The 16,396-nt window shown below is 39.7% G+C and overlaps 2 protein-coding genes across 5 annotated transcripts in view; both read right to left on the reverse strand.

Annotated features, from left to right (window-relative positions):
• Positions 1 to 14,270, reverse strand: part of arhgef4 (Rho guanine nucleotide exchange factor (GEF) 4) — a 146,318-nt gene extending 132,048 nt beyond the window's left edge. For all 3 annotated transcript variants that reach the window (XM_084339923.1, XM_084339922.1, XM_084339921.1), the window contains exon 1: positions 13,868 to 14,270. In XM_084339923.1, the coding sequence (XP_084196049.1) occupies positions 13,868 to 14,056 (189 nt within the window). In that variant the 5' untranslated portion in view covers positions 14,057 to 14,270. The remainder of the gene's footprint in view (positions 1 to 13,867) is intronic.
• Positions 14,271 to 15,987: 1,717 nt separating this feature from the next.
• LOC311249629 (uncharacterized protein) overlaps positions 15,988 to 16,396 on the reverse strand; it is a 28,645-nt gene continuing 28,236 nt past the window's right edge. For both annotated transcript variants that reach the window (XM_084340821.1, XM_084340823.1), the window contains one exon: positions 15,988 to 16,222. In XM_084340821.1, coding sequence (XP_084196947.1) covers positions 16,175 to 16,222 — 48 coding nt within the window. In that variant the 3' untranslated portion in view covers positions 15,988 to 16,174. The remainder of the gene's footprint in view (positions 16,223 to 16,396) is intronic.

A 16,396-nucleotide genomic window follows, 5' to 3' on the forward strand; every position in this document is an offset into this window, starting at 1 on the left:
TTGTGTGTATTAAAAAATGTACAAACTGATTTACTAACAGTGCAAAAAAAGGGTTGCGTCTGTCAAAGGTGCAAAATAGTGCGTCTGCATTCAGTTAGTACGTTTGCAGCAATGAATATGCAACATGGGGCGTTTACACGCAATTGTGTGTGTTGTGGGTGGAGAAAATGTAAATATAGTAATTTAGCACACGCAAAGTGATTTATCAAACCTGAAAGCAATTTTGCTCATAGAAACTGCGTCTATATTCAACACGTCTCAAAGGGAGGTGCAAATGGTTTGTATGCGTAATTGCGCACACATGGCTGCGGTTATTGTTGCAAGAAGGAGACGCCAAAACAATGGAAGGAGACGACGAGAACGCATTTTTCACCCTCGTGTGAACATTTTTGGGATGAATGAGGAAACTATCATTAGAACATATCGCCTATCCAGCCTTGCCATTTTGGAGCTGTTGGAGGAACTCGGAGCGGATTTGGAGCCAGCTACGAGAAGGAGTCACGCAATACCTGCAATAACAAAACTCCTTGCAAGTTTACTATTATTATAATTTTTCTTTTGTTCTTCTTCTGATGTCTTGGTATCTCCTTTTCACTTCATCCACTGTTTGCCTGTTTTTTCCAACAGCATTAACTTTTTCACCGATTTTCTCCCACACGGCGTTCCTCTGCGCGACCGTCAGATTCCTTTGCTGCAGCTCATTGAAATGTTTATTCGTTTCCTCTACCAACACTTCTAATTCCAAAGGGTCCAATTTCACTTTCGCTCTCTCAAACTCGCCATGCTGAAAACCATGAAACACGCTAAACCCTCATTTAAATAGGCGTTTGCACCTGGGGGACAAGATGGCGTCGTAGAGTAAGCATTGTTGCTGAGTGAGCTCCAGTGGCATTTGTCAGTTTATATTTCTACTATACATATTTGAACGGTGAAAAGTGTCGGATTTTGAACGAGAAGTGTTTTAACATGAGCCTGGACAGTTATTTTTCAAAAGCTTCAGACAACATGCCCAGAAACACGAAAAATTTGTCGAAGAAAACCCCTGCTAATGCTGACAATGAGGGGGAGCTAAGTGCCTCACCTGAGACACCGAGCGTGGATGCTAGCTCCGGCTCTATGGAACCAGGTATTGTTCAAGCCCTGGACAGAATAACTGATAACCTTACTAAGGTAATCGACACCAAGATTTCCACTGTCCTGGAAGCCATTAAGGAGCAGACCTCGCAGCTACAGGGGGTAGCCGCCCGAGTGGGCGAAGCGGAGAAACGGATTGCTGATGTGGAGGCCACGGCGACATCATCGGAGGCGAAGTTAGCATTTCTCGAGAGGCAAGTGCATGACATGCGGGAACACATAGACGATCTCGACAACCGAGGTCGCAGGTGCAACATACGTATCGTTGGCTTACCCGAAGGCTCAGAAGGCTCGGATCCAGTGAAATTCTTCAAAAAGTGGGTCCCTGAGTACCTCCAAATGGATACAAAGGACGGACGGCTGAAGCTTGATCGGGCACACTGGTCTTTAGCACTAAAACCCGGCCCTGGCCAACGTCCTAGACCGCTGACAGTGAAGTTTCATAACTTCACGGATAAACCATGCGTGATGGAGGCAGCCCGTCGGCTCGGATCCCGCCGGTCTAACCAGGACGACCCCACAATCAAGGAACCCAGGATCTCCTTCTTTAATGACTATTCAGCTGAGGTGGTCCGGAGACGAAAAGCTTTTGATGACATAAAGGCGCGGCTGAGGAAGATGAACATGGCCTATGCGTTACTGTACCCGGCTACTCTGAAGGTGACGGTGAACAGGACTCGGAGGAGATTTGACTCCCCGAAAGAAGCCACTTCGCTTCTACAGTCACTGGAACAGAGGCGTGAGGACACTGCTTCCCAGTGATATGTCTGTCAGTATGTGGCCTTATGTCACCTGACTACATTCATACACGTTACGTGAGTATGTTCTGAGGGCTCCGTATCTGCGCATAACGTTATATGTTTATGCATATGGATAAATTATGTTCATACACCAAGTTATGGCCACCGTGAGCAAACATAAGTTTTTGTTAATTTTATGTGTGGGTGCCAGGGAAGAACAGGGTGCAGCCTCATCCATTTATTATTGACAGATCTGTTTCTTTTTTTTTATGAGGCTTGTGCAGAGAGAGTGATGTGGAAGAGGTTTAAAATGCCCTGCAGGTTAAGTGGCAGGGGCAGCCCCCATGTATTTGTGCTTTTTTGTATAATAGTTCCTGTTCAGATTTGTTTTTCTCCCAGCTCAGTGACTGTTTTCATTGTATTATGCAGTTTCAGATTTGTGTTCTTAGTGGGTTATGTATCTGTATAGAGGGTCGACTTAAACGGTATGGCAGGTAATAAGCTACGCTTGTGTACATGGAATGTAAGAGGGGTCCATAGTCCTATTAAAAGAAGAAAAATACTCACCTTTCTGAAAAAAGAACACATTGATATTGCACTGTTACAAGAAACGCATTTGGACGATGTAGAACACCTGAAATTACGGCAGGGTGGGGTTGAGCAGGTATTCTTCTCCTCATTTACTTCAAGAAGTAGAGGAGTGGCAATTCTTGTGAGAAAGAATCTTCCTTTTTCAATTATAGAATGTGTTAAAGACAAACATGGAAGGTATGTTATAATCAAAGGGACCTTACTTGGTATGGTCATTTCCATACTGAATATTTATTACCCCCCTGCTCACCCGTCAGATTTTATAACTAAAGTATTCTTAGACTTCTCTGAGATTCACTCAGATATTTCCATAGTGGGTGGAGATTTTAATTGCATACTGAATCCTCTTATTGACAGACTCCCCCACAGATCCTCACCTCTTTCTTCACAAGCTAAGTCACTCAATTCTATATGTGAAGATTTAGGATTTGTTGATGTATGGAGGACAATTCATTCTCTGGATAAAGAATACACTTTTTTTTCTGCACCCCATAGGTGTCATACTAGGATTGACTTTTTTTACCTGGGCTCTCCTTACATTCAGTTTTATCTTGTGTAATAGGTAGTTTTATCATTTCAGACCATGCCAATGTGGTCCTGGATCTCTCTCTTAAGGGCATAGGAAACACAATAATATACTGGAGACTGAATACAATTATTTTAAAGGACCACACCTTTGTATCCTATTTTAATACTGAGTTTAGATATTTTCTTTCTATTAACTCTCAGTCAACAGATAACCCTGCCCTCCTATGGAAAACTATTAAGGTGTATACTAGAGGGATTTTTATTTCATTTTCAGCCAGCAAGTGGAGGCAGAAATTGAGGAAACAAAATTTGTTAATGACTGAGCTTAAAACAAAAGAAAGGGCCTATGTTGACTCTCCAACTCCTGCTTTATTGCAAGAAATATCTGCAGTAAGATCAACCTTAGATAACCTCCTTACACAAGATGAGGAGACCAAACTTAAATTTACTAGGCAAAGATTTTATGAGCATGGGAATAAACCCAGAAAATATTTGGCATACCTTACCAAAAAAAGATCAGAATCATAAGCTATTGCAGCCATTTGTGATGCTCAAAATAATCGCATATTTGACAATAAGTCTATAAATGACACTTTCAAAGAATTTTATTGTAGACTGTATGCATCTGAACAACCAGATGACACACTTGAATTAATGGAAGATTTCTTTTCTCGGCTTAGTTTGCCTACTATATCAACAGAACAGCAAAACAATCTTAACGCCCCCATTTCCAGAGAGGAAGTACTGAATGCTATAAAAACCTTACAAAATGGAAAAGCCCCTGGGCCTGATGGGTTTGGTAGCGAATTTTATAAAGAATTTTGTGATTTATTAGTAGACCCATTACTTGATATGTTTAATCATTCTTTTTTGCATAATGGATTACCTCAGACTCTTAGAGAAGCAAATATTTCTCTCATTCTGAAAAAGGGGAAGTGCGCAGAGTCTTGTTCCTCATATAGACCGATAGCTCTTCTTAATGTGGACCGAAAGATACTTTCAAAAATCCTAGCTATTCGACTTGAAGACCTTCTGCCTAAAATTATGAAAGAAGATCAGATTGGTTTTATAAAAGGTCGTAACTCCCGTGATAATGTCAGGCGCCTTCTCAATGTAATTCAAGCTTTCCAGCAAAGAGATATTGATGGTCTGGTGCTTTCTCTAGATGCTGAGAAAGCCTTTGACTGGGTAGAATGGGTTTATCTATTTTATACTTTAAATAAATTTGGTCTCGGTGATAATTTCATTAGGTGGATCAAAATTTTGTATGATAATCCTCAGGCAGCTATTTTGACTAATGGGCTTAAATCGGACAGTTTTCCATTGTATAGAGGAACGAGGGAAGGCTTCCCCTTGTCACCCCTCTTGTTTGCCGTTGCCATCTAACCGTTGGCGGAGGCCATAAGGATGGCACCTGCTATACGGGGTCTGCTAGTTGATTATGAGCATAAGATTAGCCTGCATGCAGATGATGTCTTGATATTTATTTCCAATCCAGAGACGTTAATGCCAGCTCTACTTAACATTATTGATTTGTTTAGCACATTTTCTGGGTATAAAATTAATCTGACCAAGTCTGAAGCCATGCCACTTGGGAGCCTTAATTCGATACCAGCTGCTTTACCTTCTTTTCCCTTTAAGTGGTCTCCAGCAGGTTTTGTATACTTAGGTATAGTCATAACCCCTAAATTTAATCAGATGTATAAAGCAAACTTTGTTCCCCTGTTCGAGAAGGTGAGGTAGGATTTGGAGCGATGGAATTCTCTACCTGTCTCCTGGCTAGGACGTATATCCTTGATCAAAATGAATATATTGCCTTGATTGTTGTATCCTGTTCAAATGATTCCGGTCATATTCTCAAATAGGGTGATGAAAAACCTGAATGGCTGGCTAAGTTCCTTCATATGGAGCAAGCGCAGACCAAGACTTAAGATGGCTACATTGCAACTTCCAGGTTCTGTAGGGGGTCTAGACTTACCAAATGTCAGAACATATCAGTTGTGTACTCATATGAGGTATATTTATGACTGGGTCGTAAATAACCCAAGCTCTATTTGGTTAGGAGTTGAAGCTTCACTTTCGAAGTATCCACTAAGGGACTTACTGTTCTTTAAGAAATTTAAAAATATCACACTGAGTTGTAATAACCCGGTTACACTTAATACACTTAAGGCCTGGCGATAAGTATGTCGACTTGAGGGAAGGTCAAAGTTCACATCTGTTTTCACCCCTATCGTGAATAATCCTGATTTCCAGCCTGGGATGTTTGATATTGGTTTTAGGCAGTGGAGGGATAATGGTGTTTATAGACTGAGGGACTTACTCTCTGATAATGTGGTTATGACATTTGAACAAATGATAGAGAAATATTCTGTCCCCAGGCATTACTTCTTTTGTTATTTGCAGATTAGGCATTATATCTTGCACAGTACTACTTTAACTGAGAGCCATGAAAGCTCCCCTGTTGAGAAATTATTATTTCTAACAGATAGAGAGGTATCTGTGAGTCTATTTTATAAGGCTATGTATTTCACACCCCCTGTTGGGTTACAGAGGCTTAAAGGCACATGGGAAAAGGAGTTAAACATCACAATTGATGATGAAGAGTGGAAGGATGTCTGGAGATGTGCTAAATCAATTTCAGTCTGCAATCGTACCAAAGCAATACAGTTAAAGATTATACACGGAATGCACATATCCTCCAACCGCAGGCATCACTCCAATCCTACTCTCTCACCCATGTGCCTTAAATGCAAGATAGAAATTGGTACCCTAACTCATTCGTTCTGGTCATGTTTGAAACTGCAAATGTATTGGTCTAATGTGTTATCTGAAATATAAAAGATATTGGGCTTAGAACTGGAGATGGACCCTGTGTCTCTCATACTGGGCCTCTCAAGCCAACGCTTAACATCCAAACATAATAAGAGGTTGTATGGTATTCTTACATAGGCAGCAGGGAAGAATATTTTATTGCAGCGGATTAATGACAAAGTACCAACTGTTAAAGGCTGGCAAAGAGTGGTATTTGATCTAGTGCCATTAGAGTACCTTACATGTATATTACATTCAAAAACAGACCAATTCTATAAAGTGTGGGAGATTAGTACAAGCAATTTGGGATCTTAGTAGATCCGGCCCATAGCCTCTCTAAGTATGTTTGCACCTGTCACTCAAAACAATCCTACAACTTTTCATGAAACCAAACTGACTCAACTGCTTTCCTACTGCAAGAAGCAAGAGTATTCATTTCAATGAGTCACTTTGTATCACAGCTGCTCTGATAAATGCTGTGACAAAAGTAAGCCTCATAAGATGGTTAACTGGTGTTTTTACAAACAGCATACACACCACTGCACTTCTTTAAGATGCAGCAACTGTAACATATGGTCTAACTGTGGTGCTTTGATGATCACAGAAAACAGGATTCCACATAAAGACAACTTGCAGCCCCTTGACAAATTTAATCAACATCAAACTATATGATGTGGTACAGTAAGGGTTGTCTACTACATATACTACAGTAAAACTAGGCCCTGTCTGTATTAGTCAACACTTCAAGCTAGTGCTTTAGGCATACTGATACTGTTTGCACAATTACAAAGGCTATGATAAAAAAATAGCACTGAAAACTTTCAAGAACCTTCCTGGCTTCAAATTAATGGGAAATGCTAACACACAGCTGTACTACAACTGAATTGGCTACATGGGACGCATGGTTTGATGAAAAAAATCTTCACGCAAGTTCTACTTTCTAGCTTTTCTGCTAAGCTTTTTACCATTCAAATGGTCTTCTTTAGCAGATGGAGTTTGCTCAGTCTTCATTGAAATGGTTCAGCTGTCATCACCTGACCTCAGTATGGGACTTTCTCACGTGATAACCGGTGGTTGTCTATATGTGGAGACGGTAACCCCAACGTATCTCTAATGTCAGATGCAAATGTCCACTGACTCCTGGTCAGTAACCTTCGTAGGCTTGCCCTGAATGCTTTGACGCTTCTACCGGAAAAATACTTTTTTTTGAGAAATTGATCTTCAGTATGGTGTTTAATTAGTCTCAAAACCCACACACATAAAACCCAGGTGTGTGCACATGATACAAGCACACAGATTATTTTCAGCTAGCATTGAACCATCCTCACAAGAGAGCATTTCTGCTCCATGCACACATATACAGTCCAGCAAGCACAGGGCTATGACAAGCTCAAGCTCAGCCTTCCCTCCGTGCTCACAAGAGAGAGGGTAAGACACTGGCTATTGTCTGTCTCCCCTCTTGACCTTGTCTCTCATTAGACTCATATTTTTAACCAGCCAGAGAGCTGATATTTTAGTGTTCATTTAATTTCTTGGACCTTGCCATTTCACTGATGGAGTGTTGCCCACGGCTGTCCCATGTTATGTCATTACGGTGCCATACACCACATCATTCTTCCTGTCAGATAGCGTCTCATCATCCACTCCTTGTACCCACTGGACCCATGTACTACCTAGACCTAATGGACCTTCCATTCTCTATTCTCCTACTCACTACTAAGATGTTGTGCTCTGTGTAGGCTCTTCATCACTGACCTTGTATGTTGTAATCAGAGGTTAAAAATTAAATTGAGTTGAATTGAGTTACAAATAATATGGATGATGTCATTAATGGCTTCAATAATTACTTGAGTGTTGCACTTAAGTGTTGGACCAAAACTGGCAGGAAAAATCCCTGATTCTGTGACATCTGAAGAGAAGAATGATAATCCCGACTCAATGTTTCTGACAGCAGTGGAAGAGAGTGAAATTATAAAGATTGTTCATAAACGTAAAAACAAAACTTCTACTGACTGTAATGACATTGACATGAGAATAGTTAAAAAAAAATCATTAAGGGAATTGCTAAACCATTAACATACATCTGTAACTTATCACTCCAAACTGGTAAATTCCCAAGGAAAATGAAAACTACAAAAGTCATACTGCTGTACAAAACTGGAGACAAACACCACTTCACAAATTACAGGCCTGTTTCTCTGCTTCATCAATTTTCCAAAATCGTAGAAAAGCTCTTTGTTGACAGACTGAACAAATATAATATACTAACTGACAGTCGATACGGATTCAGATCCAACAGATCAACATCTTTAGCAGTCACTGAACTTATTGAAGAAATCACAAGCTCCTTAGACCAAAAGAAATGTGCAGCTGGGGTATTTATTGATTTCAAGAAAGCATTCGATACAATCAATCGTTTATTAATTAATTAATAAACGGTTTAGTTTGTTTTTGTTTTGTCTGAAATAAAGTTGCATTCATTAATTCAATGCACACAGCTGTGAGTAAATCATATTAACAGAGGAGAGGACCCCATCTAATAAAATTTGAAAAACATTATATTATTTTGCGCTGTCACACATTCTTACCAGGGGTGGAAGGAGTACTGAAAATCTGTACTTAAGTATGAGTCAGTTACATTACTGACACATTACCCCTACAAGTAAAACTAGGGGTATTAAAATAATGCCACAAAGCAGGCTATTCTTCTCAAACGCTACACAGAGTATTAGTTACTCTTTAACTGTTTATTTATTATCAAAAGCGTTGAGATTGCTACACACTGGTCATATACCATCAGCAAGTAAAGGGCATTACACCCAGTTCTAAAAAGTGATTAAGAAATATATAAGAGCGCTGCTATTTGCGTATTGTATTAATAATCCGATGTGTGATTATTGTTGTCATGATTACAATGAAGTTATAATGAAGTTATAAATGAGAAACAGTTACAAAATCGAATGAAGAGATTAATCAGACAAAAGTAATATACAAGCTGAAGTGAGGTAAAGGTCGAGATGTCACAATGAGTTTGCAGGAAAAAAAAGAGGAACAACAGTTGACCAGTACGTCATCCTGCTAACGGAAGTGGCTGCATGGCCAAAACCCGCCTCTGAAGACAATGTTCTCTCCTACCTTGGATTCACCTACAAGACGGAGTATGTGAGCAGCCGATCATCGCAGAATGGACTTTAAGAGATTCGCAGTTGGATCCAAGGATAACAGAGCACAAGGAGGATTAGCCATTTTTACCAACCAACTGTGGATTATAATGTGGACATTGGAGTTCTTTTGTTCACTCTGCTGGCATGAAGTTTGGACTTTGAGGACATTTGGGGACCTCGGGCGGGGTCGTGAATTACCACAAGGACTTGGACTTTCAGCAGGAAGGGAAAGGCTTACCGGCCGGAAAGGCCTGACCCTCTCAATCTCTACTACATCTAAGTTTTAACCAGCCTCAGCTCTTTTAGATTAATATTTATTATATACTGAATTGTGATCTTTATCAATAGGTATTCTTGATAACGATTGATAGTAATTGAGATAAGATTGAGCTGTATGCTTTGCCCTTGCTAAAACTTTGTAATAAACCTTCAACTGTAGTTAAAGCAGAAGTTGTGGACGCTGATTTTATGATTCTTTGATGGAAGTAAAAAGTAGGTGATAAGTGTGCAAATTATCTTAAAGGTTCTTAAAGGTTACTCTAGCCTAACAAATTGAAACAGGCCCTCAGGGTTTACAAAAAGCACCTAATATTCATCCTAGCACCAAACCAAGTGCTCACATCATTTAGAGGAGAGCTGCTGTTAACGGGCGTGGCTGGTGGCCATATCTGACTCGAGGGTTATTCAAGTCAGGTGCCAAGCCAGACGAAGCAGGGTGGACGTTCAGACGAAGGCAGTGAGAAGCTAGGCGAGTCTCCTCGCTACTAGCTTAAGCAGTCCCTATTTAAATCCCATTTTAAAGTAACACCTTGTAGATTTAGGGACCTAACCCTTTATAATGGAGAGCTGGTCACCTCTCCAAACCTGCACCTGCTGCAAACTTTTGTGTTGTTTTAACTGTATGTCAGGGTTTTCATTATCCAATTTGTGATTAGATAGACTTATTGATTACAAAAATGCAGATGAAAGGATTGGATGTAAATTAAAATTTAATTAAGATTGAAGAAAAAACTGTCCTGAAACATCAGGCCAGCATTGCACAGTAATGTTAGAGCAATTACAATAATTGATAGGAATATGCTAGTAAACACATATCTTTGAAATAAACAGCAATAGGAAGATCCATGTGGATACAAAGAGAGTAGGTATTCCACATGTACCGACAACTGACAGATTCCCTCAGAGATATTAATGGCTATTTAGACAGGATTCCTAAAAAATTGTCATAAATTTAAGTTATTTCATCGTGAAAATGTTGGTAATTTCAGAAAATGAACACTGTTTGATAATATAACACTGTGGTGATGTGAGTTACTTCTAAAAGAGAGGATAGTACACAGTGAACAGGCTAATTGGGGAATGAATGACAGCTAGCTAGTCACTAGCTAACACCCGGTGGATGTAAACAGTGATAGGGGTCAGGGAGGACACAACCCTCCATCCTGGGAAAATTTTGATTTGGTGCATGCTGACACCTTTATTAATCTACGAGGTGAAAAACAGGAAAATGTAACCATGACTGAAAGCCTTTTCCATTCACCCTCACACACCTGTACACACTGCATATCTGCAGTCGTCCATGAACTGAGTTGAGCCTGCAGGCAGATTTAAAACATGACTTTTCTTGTCCCTGCAATCAATGTTGAACATAAGACATTTTCCACCTTGTAGAGAGACCCTCTTTATGACACGCCCTCCTCTTATTAAGCTGGGTAATGGTTTTGTCAAGACAATGTGCAGAGAGCCATGACAAACTTTCATGATGCACTGCAGCATTTAAATCACTGACCTAAGTGCCAAGAAAACATGCCAGATTATTACAAACATCCTGTCCTCTACAATTTGTCCACATGTGCTGTGGTGGGTAACAAGTAAACACTGATTAGTTTTTGAGGGTCACAGAACAAAAAGGTCTGGAACCACTGCTACACACCCTTCTTCCACCTTATTTTACACTGATATCTATAAACATTTCCTCCTGCTGCTTAGCCACTGATGGTAGCCACTGAATATATGTAAATCACTGAGGAAAAATAGCTGCATGTGTAATATTTTATAGGAAACAAGAATAGGGACACTCACAGTTACACCACTGTCGAACTGACTCAATGAAATGATTTTTTTTTTTTATGTGAAAATTGTACCTTACATATTAGTCTTCACACCATAGGTGTGAAAATTACTGAGCCCCAGAAAGATTACATTTTTTAACTTGTGCACACAAGTCATTATGTAGATAATAATGTATGCCAAGAGTTTCATTTTTGTTTCATAATAATTAAATTATTTTTACTTCATAATAACTTTATGAAGTAAAAATGATATTTTAGGACTGCAAGGAGTCCAACTCCTGATTTATTTTAAATTACCACAACCCCCTTGTGAATTTTAGAATGACTGAAAAGATGCAGACTCCCCCAGTCTGCATCTTTTCAGTCATTCTAAAATTCTAAGCAGTTCACCATGGCTGAAAGCACAGCTTGCACATCGTTTCCCCACAAAAAAGTTACATCCAATGTGTGGAAATACTGTTGACTCCAAACTAAAGGACAACAGGGAGACGAGGTGCCCACCTGCAGAACCTGCCACAGTAAGGTGTCTACCCTGCGAACCAACAGTTTTTTCAGGAAATAAAAATATGACGGCTACAAAAAGATGTGTATCCTGTCTGCAATACAATAAAAACATTTGTTTCAAAACAAAATGTAAGGAAAAGTGCTTCTAGTATGCTTCAATGTCCTTATAAATGTTTTGAGCATATTTTGATGATTATCAGGATAATATTGTGAATCACAATTATTTTGCCAAGGACAATCGTGACATAAAGTTTTTGCCTTGTCATGATGAGGTTCACCTCCTCTAGACAGGTTTCTCCACCAAAATGACAGACAGTCAACTATAATGACCTCCTGTAAACATAATAAACATTGTATCTGAAACCCCAACATGCTGCACAATACTGGTCCGTCCCTGGTCAACTATTCCAACATCTACAAAAGATTTTAGCAGCTAATCTTTCTATGGCTCTAATCCGGAAAGATCAATACTCATTCATGAACCCTGTGTGGAATTATGTGTTTTGTATTTGTTTTCAACCAAGCAACATGGCATCAAAAGTAGAAAACAGAAAGCAGTCAGGTCTAATGGAGTACCTTCATTTTGTAGAAATTCAGCATGTTATTGTCCTCTTGTGTTGTCTGTTTTCTATAGTGCAGACTGAAATACTGCACTACTCCCACACATAACATTTAGGCGTTTTCATCAGCATGATTGCCAGGTTTTGGTTGACTTAAACTTTAGTAACTGAAACTCTGGAACAACTGAGAGAATTATTGATTCCATCAATAATCAGTCAATTATTTATGCATAGTAAAGTAAAAATTCCACCGCAAATTACCAACCACACTTCACCAAACACAGAGGTCATGTGATAACATTAGTCCTGTGCAAATCGGCATCTGAGATCATTTACATTTACATTTAAAGATGACAGAGAAGCTTAGGAACAACCAAAGGTTGGTATATTCGAGTACAGCCACAAAGAAACTTTTACTTGCTTCAAAACAGCTGCACATGCGTATTTATGCTTATAACACATACAGAAAGTCAGCAAATCAATTCTAAACTACATTAATAACGTAGCTGCTGAAGAACAGACGTCTTGCTACTAAAAGTGGATGTTACATAATGTCAGTAAATAAGAGTAAAACATAGCCTTTGCTCGTCCCGTGTAAATGCGCCACATGAAACACAAAGGTGAGGTGGTCATTTCTAAATCACATGAGGTTTCCTGATAATACTAGCCTCATGCAAATAGGACTCTAGAAACAGTCAGAGATTGATTTACCTCCATATATCAAATAGCTGAATTCAGTATCATGTTGACCTCAAATTGTATCCTTACTAATCCCTAAACATGTCAGACTTGTGGTTTCTTCTAGGAATTAAGTGTTTGAGTACAGAGCATTATGAACATTATGAAAGGCGGTGTGGCGATATACTTGGTGGGAACAGAGAATTTGTGGGTGGGGTGAGTGGCCCTTTTTTCGCCAGAGCCCCTGCCTGCCTAAACATCTGAGTACATCCCTGACACAAACAGATCCCACATGTTGTAGAACACACAGCAGACCTGTAGTCTGTGCCAGTTACTGTTTCTGTAACAGTTGTTCAGTGTAACCAGCTGTAAATGCTGAATATGCAGCATGCATTTTATTTGCATTGAAAATGTTTTGAGATGTTTAAAGAGAAAAAAATATATTGATGGAACTCAAACTTTTGTGTCTGTGTCCATTTTCAGTAGAAGGTGTAATATTTTCAATGTTTGATTTTTAAGTAATCTTAAAGTAATCCAAAAGTATTCAAATTTGGTTACATTCTTTTGTAATCCAATGGGGTATGTTACTAAAGTACCATGTAGTTTGTTTAGTTATCTGAGCCACCTCTGCTGGACAGTAACAGTGTACTGAATATAATCATGCTGTAGATGTATGCTTGAGTCTGATTCAACTTATCCAACATAAATCTACAGGGATGTCGTTTCTAAAAGTGTAGTCCCACAGTAACAATAGAAAACAAGGTGACTTCACTTAGCCTGTACCACATCTAGACTACTTCACCAAGTTCATCCCAATAAGGTTCCAGACTTTGACCTGAGCCCCACACAGACACAGACACAGACAGTCTGTCACCAACACTTGTGAGGACTGATACTGTGGAAATGCACTGTATTAAAGCGCAGCGCGTGGATACAGTGTGTATATCGACCTGAACGGGACACGCTCATGTTGTTTATATTGTCTGTGCCTCTCGATAATTAGGCCCAGCGAAGTGTTCGTCTTCACCTTGGAGCGAGACTGCTTTAAAGTCACAGCTTAACATGTAAGGGAAGAATCTCACCCGGTACCATCGGAGCAGAGCCCAGCAGAGCAGGTATGCCGCCAGGCTGAACTTCGCGGTCCCGTATCTCTCCTGAAGGGAGGTGAGGTACATGAGCAGCTCCGGCCGTCCTCCGCTGCTCGGCTCCTCTCTGCGGGCCGACCCGCTGCTCTCCGCGGCAGGGTCTCCACTGCAACCCCGGCTATCCATTACTGTTCCCCGCTGCTGCAGGCTTGTTGCTGGCTCAGGAAAAGTTCACCGCTCACTTAGAAGAACCTCTGACTTGTGTTTGAGCACTGTCTGGTACTTTGAAGAACGTCTCCCATACTGTCAGCTGCTGGAGCAACTTTTCTTTCCCAGACACTTGACGCCGATGATGCCAGCGGAGAACCAACCGACACCAACTGACCCGCTACTGACCCGCTACTGTGAGCCCTGAGTGTGAGCTCAGTACAACGTCCACATTAGAAGTCTCAGGTCAGCCCTTCAAACCCACGCTCAGTATCTGTCCTGTGATTTATCGCCACAAAGTCTCCAATACACAACAACGTCAGGGCTGGCCGACAGCGCCCCCTGTTGCCAGAATCGTTTGAATACATGACTTCCCCTTTTTATCAAATGGGTAACCTACACCCAGGTCCAAGTTTATTAGGGTAACCATAGATTAAACAAAAGGCCTGACTCAGCAATGTGAATAACTCACACAGCCCAGACCTGTTTACCAGCCTCATTCCACCTCTGATCATGTTGTTAAGAAGCAAACTGACCCAATGATGAGCACAAAAACGCTTATTTCATTCACAAGTTTGAACCTTGGTTGTCAGTCAAACTGGCAATCTACTTCAAAGATTAAAAAGGAGCACTATGTTTTCTCTACAGTGTGGTTTTATAGGGTCTTTTGTAGTTTATTTTTCAATTGGGAAAACTAATAAACAAAGCAGAGAAATGTTTTTCTTGTTTTAACACATTTACATTTTGAGCTTTACAGGTCAGACACAGGAAATGTAAAAGTCTGGCCGCTCGGTACGTCACTTTAAAAAAAGAAAGAAAAAGACACATCTGGCCCTTCTAAAAAGTAGTTGAATTGGTCTTAAACAGGCAGCTAGATACTGCACAGGGGAGCTTTTTGTGACTGACACTGGCATTTTAAATTTTTAATTAATTGCAAATTTGATGCCAAGCTGATTTTCATCAAAACAAGTGTGTCAGGGTGTGTCAGCAGAGATCTGAAGGTGTTGGATGGTTAGAGTCAGTGCTGACTCTGGTTAGATGTTCTGACAGTCCCTGTTGTGATCCCTGTTGGTTTAGTAGTGCCTGTTATCCTATGGAATCAGACGTCTAATCATGACATTAATGTAAACACAGAAGGTTTCACATATGTATTTCCTGGTTCATGTATAATCGACTCTCTCCTGTTAGCGAGATGACTTTGGCGTCGTTACATATGTTGATGTGATTATATACCCATCAGCCACAACATTAAAAGTACTAACAGCTGAAGTAAATAACACTGATCATCACAGAGCCAAGTCTAAGCCATGGTGGGGTCTCCAGGGATCTGACTTGTTTTGGCTGATCAGTGTATATTAAATTGCTGATAATAAATATTACACAAAGCAGAGCTAAACTAAGCTTCTTATTCAATTCATTCCAAATTTACATTCTCTTACACTTTTAAATGTTATAATGCTATTTCTTTGTTTTTTACACAGATGTGTAATGAAAAAGGTGTCTGTTAATACACTTCAATGATGAATTTGTTGTTGATCACCACCTCTACTATTAGCTAGAGGCCCATAATTCAAAAATATGTGGTGAGTTACAAAAAAGGTGTTTGTCGTTATTGCCTAACAAACTAAGAAAGGAAAAAATCCTCTGCAATTCCTGAGTGAGACATATTGTTCACAAGATTAACTTTAATTTGCATTGTAACAGTATTGTTATCACATCACTGTACAAGATACAAATGGATATTCAGATATAGCAGTGTGATCCATCCACTCAAGTGTCAGTCAACTGTTGTGTTAAAATGGTTTCTTTGCAATTATGGTGTGCACACTGCTGACTGACTAAGAGGACCCAACCCTTAAACATACAGTAGATAAAACAAATGCATACTGTACAATACAGAACAACCAGTGAAGTATTTTATGTTTTTTATGTTGACTGACACTGCACCAGATCAAAGTCAAACATTTTGAAACAGACTTACAATAACACTAACACTGACTAGAAATAATCTTATCACATTACAAAACTGGAACTGCTCCATAACTGTAAGTTGTATATTATAAATGCAAGCACAGAGCAAATGAAGAGACATACACTTTAGTTGATTTCAACTTTGTGCAGATCCTCTACAGTGATGTAAACTACCTGGAATGACACAAACACAGTTATACATTATTACAGAAATACTATATTAAAGCACATTTGGGACACACCTCATTTTCAAATACATACTGTTACAGTAGCTCATTGTAATTGGTACAAATAGATATTAAGTTGTAATTTAGATTCTAGACTTCATACTATTATGACTGAAAAATT

Source organism: Pagrus pagrus (genome assembly GCF_965226575.1).
Source record: "Pagrus pagrus genome assembly, chromosome: 20".
Taxonomy (NCBI): domain Eukaryota; kingdom Metazoa; phylum Chordata; class Actinopteri; order Spariformes; family Sparidae; genus Pagrus; species Pagrus pagrus.